At 40.7% G+C, this 5,017-nt stretch overlaps 3 protein-coding genes across 4 annotated transcripts in view; all 3 read right to left on the reverse strand.

The window, feature by feature from the left end:
• The window catches only part of LOC103836769 (xanthine dehydrogenase 1), a 57,260-nt gene that overhangs the window by 15,265 nt on the left and 36,978 nt on the right, over positions 1 to 5,017 (reverse strand). The window lies entirely within an intron of this gene.
• LOC103836770 overlaps positions 1 to 5,017 on the reverse strand; it is a 50,268-nt gene that overhangs the window by 14,435 nt on the left and 30,816 nt on the right. The gene's annotated exons all lie outside the window — the stretch shown is intronic.
• On the reverse strand, positions 1,068 to 4,986 carry LOC117128470 (xanthine dehydrogenase 1-like). 2 transcript variants are annotated; one of them, XM_033280901.1, is made up of 5 exons: positions 4,546 to 4,983; positions 4,299 to 4,460; positions 4,139 to 4,195; positions 3,827 to 4,063; positions 1,068 to 3,748 (listed from the first exon to the last, which is right to left on the reverse strand). In XM_033280901.1, the coding sequence occupies exons 1-5, from the start codon at positions 4,762 to 4,764 to the stop codon at positions 3,506 to 3,508; spliced, it is 918 nt and encodes a 305-aa protein (XP_033136792.1). In that variant the 5' UTR covers positions 4,765 to 4,983; the 3' UTR covers positions 1,068 to 3,505. The 2 variants fall into 2 exon arrangements, with proteins under 2 accessions (XP_033136792.1, XP_033136793.1); XM_033280902.1 differs by having other exon boundaries at positions 3,629 to 3,744; positions 4,546 to 4,986.

A 5,017-nucleotide genomic window follows, 5' to 3' on the forward strand; every position in this document is an offset into this window, starting at 1 on the left:
TTCTTTTGCTTTTTCTCCAAATGCGTAGTATTGTCACTTATCAGCTGCATAACCGTAACGAAGAAAGATGGTGGACGCTCAAGAAGCTATAGTTCTGGCAGCATTTGCCTCTTTCAGGATAGCCTTACAGATTTTTTTCTCATTATAGTTGCAACTATTTTGATGACCATGACCTAAGTTGAAGGTTATGCATCACTTTTGTTATTTAGATAGACGATCAGCTGAGAAATAATTCTGGTTCATTGTCGTCACTGTCTTTCTTGGATGTATCATTATAGAGACATCGTTTCAGCTGTTTAAAATCTTTCCTCGAGCATGTTCTGATTCATTGAGTCCAGAGTTTCAAACCCGGGATAATATATGAAACATATCAATCAGACTTTTTTTTATAACAAACCTTTACCAAGCATTTTACATGTAAGACTGAGGGTTACTGTGCTCTTCGTTCTCAAGGGAAGATATTGCAGAAAACGTAGAGCTGAAAACATTAGGAGAAACAATAGTCTTGGAAGGAAAAACAGTCTCCATTGATAAAAAGTAGATGAACACGGTGATTGATGTTAATGACCCGTGGAAGGCCAAGACAGTCTTGATGAATCATGAAACCACATGGAACACATATGTAAGGCTTTGATCTCCCTTGAGGCCACAAGCATTACATGTAAAAAAAAAATCGAGTCTTGGAAGAAGAGTGAGCTGGTGATCATGAGTGGGGGGTTCAAAACAATTCTAAGGCAAAGACGACATGTTCCATCAAAACACAGGCATATCCAAGGTGAAGTTACAAGAATAACAATGATAAAAACAATTCTTTATCAATCTCTCTTGTGTTTGGAGTTTGATTTGGCTTTGATGGCGACGAGGAACCGAACGACGGTGTACAGGAAACACAGAGACGCGTGCTCCTCTGTCTGATTCGTTCGGTGGTCCGGTGATCGAAATGGTTAGTGTTTGATCCAAAAATGGTGTTTATCTTTGTGATGTTTGTTGGAATCAATCAAATAAAGAATCTAAAGATAAAAGCTTAGATTCTTGAGGTTTAGGAGAAATCTTAAAAGAATCAAATGAGAAATGAACATCAAAAGAGTTTATTGATTTAAGATTGTATTACATGTAGGATTACAAGTGTAAATAAATCTAATAATTCATAAACCCTTTGTAAGAAGTGTTCTAAGTCTAAAATGAAGAAGAAGACCCCCCGTCATAAGGAGATAATTCCTTATTTATAGAAGAAAGATGACTAGAGTTTCATAGTAAAATGGGTCTAATTTATTGTCTAATGGGCCTTGAGGTAGAATGTAAATCTACCCCCAACAATAAGTCCCCCCAAGTTCGTAGAGAGAGATGAAGTCGATCTCTGTGAATTTTACGAATAGGGTTTATTAGACAATAAACTAGACACATTCATGCCTATGATGGTTTAGGCGAGTTTACTTCGAACTTGTGCCTAGTAAAAGGCAAGTTTGCTTTAAACTCGTGCTTAGTGAAAGACGAGTTTACTTGACTCATGCTGAGACAGAGGCGAATTTACTGAGAACTCGTGCCTAGTAGTAGGAGAGTTTCTGTAAACTCATGCCTTGTCAAAGATGAGTTTTTGTAAACTCGTGTCTAACAATAAGTGAGTCTAATGCAAATTTGTGCCTAATATAAAGCAAGTTGAATTTAAACTCGTGCCTAGTAAAAATAAGTTTACCGAACTTTGCCGACCCGAAGTCTCGTGTTGAGATCGTGTGTGCCGAGCAAGTTATTGGCTTGTGTGTTCGTCAGGCATGATGACGTAAGAAAGCGCCGGCTTGTGCTGATTCAGACAAGTTTGTAGCTGAGAGATCGCCATTCCAAGCATGAGGACATGACAGTAGCACTCACTTGTTGATTCTCTTTGGCTCAACGATCTAATCAACTCTGGTTCACAACAAAAAGCATGATCAGATCAAGGTTAACCAAAAGAACCAGCCAAGTTTTGTATAATTGATAAGCAAGCGATAGTTTAACTTGTGTTAATGCTCGGCTATTGCATATGATGTTAGTAATTTATCAATTACTAATCATTATGCACAGGTTGCAAACAACAAATCAATCAACCGTAATTATCTCATAAAGGTTATAAGATACTTATCTTTGAGGATGAGCCTTGTTTGTAACTTGACAAAGAAGTTATTGTGGACGTGATGACATTTTGTGCTGACGATCTCAATGGATCGCTCTTATCAGAGCTGAGATGACGGTGAACTCAAAGCTGATGACTTTATCTTTGTTCCTCACTGTTGAGAGCTCGTTTCCTTTTGCAACCTCTTCTTCGTATTTTTTTTTTGAGATGACAAACTCGTATGCCGGTTCATGTTCAAAGCGGAGGTTAAGCATGAAGCGTCGAGAGAGTACCACAGGCCTAGTGAGGAAGATAACTTAGGAGTGTGCATGAGCTTGAGCCTCTTGATCCTTGAACTTGAGCTCGAGCTTCTTGATGGCTGACGTGCGTGCATGACCTTTAGCCTCGTGACCGTCGAGCAAGTGATGGAGCTTTAGGCCCGCAAGAAGCTTCGTTGATGGAGCTTTGAAGACGTCATGGTGATGAAGCCATAAGAAACCGGGTGCCGAGATCACATGATCACCTCTGTTTCTCGGCGGTGTACCGGACGAGCTTGAACTTACATTGTTGTTTGGCGTTGACTTGTGCCTAGTAAATCACATGACTGTTGCTCGGCGTTAACCCGCACGATCTCAAGGCTTCTGTCGCAACAAGAGCAGTCATCGACGAGGTGAGACGAGATGGACCTTGAACGGAGGCACGCAAACGAGGCCTTGAAGAGCTTGCGGTAATGACGTGCTTGTCTAGAGAGCTTTCTTGAAGAAGCAAGACCTTGTTGGAGAGGTTGTCATCGACATGATCATAACCAATTGAACCTTCTCCTCGTCATGAAGGAGCTCTCCTCCTATTCTCACGCTCATGCCAAGGTTAAAGCCTTTGTCGGGTAGAAAGATGCGACCGATTCCCTTTGCTGTGTGAAAGCAAAGGCCAGAGCTGTCCTTGGGCTTCTTGGGATACAGCGATCTCGGGATGAAGAAGAGACAGCACTTGCTACAGCGGTCTCGTCTTAAAGATGAGGCAAGAACTTCCTGTCACTCGGTTTCGTCTTTAACGAAGACGAGGAGCTTGTACTATCCCGTCAGTGTGGCGAGCTTGTGTGATGCAGTGATCAAGCTCGTTTATCAGACGAGAGCCAGAAATGAGCAGGGTCTGTAAGCTTCCGAGCTGACTGGTATGGCCTAGCCCTTAGTTCACCGTGAAATTACGCTCCATTCTATTAAACAAAGACATTAGAAGTTGAAAATAATTCGTAAGAAACTATTTAATAATGCTTTGGAGAGTTATGCAAGGTAGCTTGTCAATTATCTATGGGAACAATCGTTCAAAGTATACAATAATTTATAACATTGACTCAGCGAATGAATAATTGATAAATAATTAATCAAGAATCCACGACTTGCACAAAGTGTGAAGTATTATTTAGTGGTAATGGATAATTGACCAAATATTGAAAAGGAGACTTATCTTTTTTTTTTTGTGTAGGCAATTTTGATGGAGATATCTTGTGCCAGTCTGGAGGGATTTCGAACAGGAAGGTATCTTGTAGTTACCAGGTCCACAAGTGAGTAGATTCCCTGGTTTAATCCATTTATGAGATGCATCTCCCCATTTCACTTCTTCTAGAGCTACCCAACCTAACCCTTGTACGAATGCTCCTTCTATCTGCAAAACATGTTCAGGTTTCAGACACAAACGCAACACTCTTGTCTTAATGATTTCAAGTGGTTTTGTTTCAAGTACTTGTCCAATATCTATGGCTGGGTTAAGAGAATATCCCAGGTCCAACTTTATATCGACCGTTTTTGTGTGAAAGTCACCGGTTAATGTATCGATCTCAACTTCCGCAAATGCAGCTCCGTAGGTGTAATATCTGAATGGGTTTCCTTTACCGGAGATCCAGTCAAAGCCAACATCGGGAACAATGTAAAAGCCATGAGCAGAGAGGTCTATTCGTTGAAAATAGCATGCACTTGCCAGCTACATACCAATCAAAACAAAGCAGGTTAAGAGAGTTTTATTCATCAAAAGGCAAAGAATGTTTCATTGAGTTACCTCAGCCAAGGAGTTGCCACTGAGCTTAGTGGCAAGAGGCTCCATTCGTGCTTTAATCTGCTCACACCGTACATGTCAGAGCTCAGAGAAGCAGCGGTTGGTGACGCATTTGGAACATAGTTACATCTTATTTCTTAACACTTTATATTATAAATATTACCTTGTCGGTGCTCGTCTCTGATACAAAAACGGAACTAAGGGGAATGTTAAAGGCATAAGCAGCAACTTGAGAAACCTTTGTATGCAATCCTTGACCCATCTCTACACCTCTATGTGTCACCAAAACAGTACCGTCTGTGTACACATACACAAGAGCACCTGCCTAACACCCAAAAATTAAAATGGATATAAGTAACAAAAACTCTGTTTCTTGCTTCTCAAGAAATAGTATTGCAAGATAGACTTACCTGGTTCATGAACGTTTTGGTAAATGATACGCCAAACTTTGTGGGAACCATAGCCACACCACGCTTTTTCCACCGGTTGTGGCTATTAAACTCGTCGACATCTCTACGAGCCTTTAGAAAGTTGCAAGACACTTTCAGCTCCTTCCAGAGCTGATGCAGTGTGCAATGCTGAATACACTGAGAGTAATGTGTGATAGAGCCTTCCACTTGAAAGTTCATCTCCTAAAGTAACACCCAAGAAAGCATCAAAACATGAGAAATAATTCCTATGAACTTTCAGGAACATTATGATTTCTTCAGGGCTTCTATTAAGTTCAGCTGCGATTCTCTGGATCCAGTTTTCGGTTATAAGCATGCCTTGCGGACCTCCAAAGCCTCGGAAAGCAGTGTTGCTAGGATAGTTAGTAAAGCAAACGTTCCTCTGATCCTCACATGTGGATCTCATAGACATTATCAGAGTTAAACATTGCAA

This window comes from Brassica rapa, chromosome A09 (genome assembly GCF_000309985.2).
Source record: "Brassica rapa cultivar Chiifu-401-42 chromosome A09, CAAS_Brap_v3.01, whole genome shotgun sequence".
In the NCBI taxonomy this organism is placed as follows: Eukaryota; Viridiplantae; Streptophyta; class Magnoliopsida; order Brassicales; family Brassicaceae; genus Brassica; species Brassica rapa.

Coding starts and splice junctions, on each gene's coding strand:
- LOC117128470 (XM_033280901.1), bottom strand. CDS start 4,764: ATGAACTTTCAAGTGGAAGGCTCTATCACACATTACTCTCAGTGTATT. Junction 4,196..4,298: donor CAGAGACGAGCACCGACAAG/GTAATATTTATA, acceptor CGGTGTGAGCAG/ATTAAAGCACGAATGGAGCC. Junction 3,749..3,826: donor CAGCCATAGATATTGGACAA/GTACTTGAAACA, acceptor CATGTTTTGCAG/ATAGAAGGAGCATTCGTACA.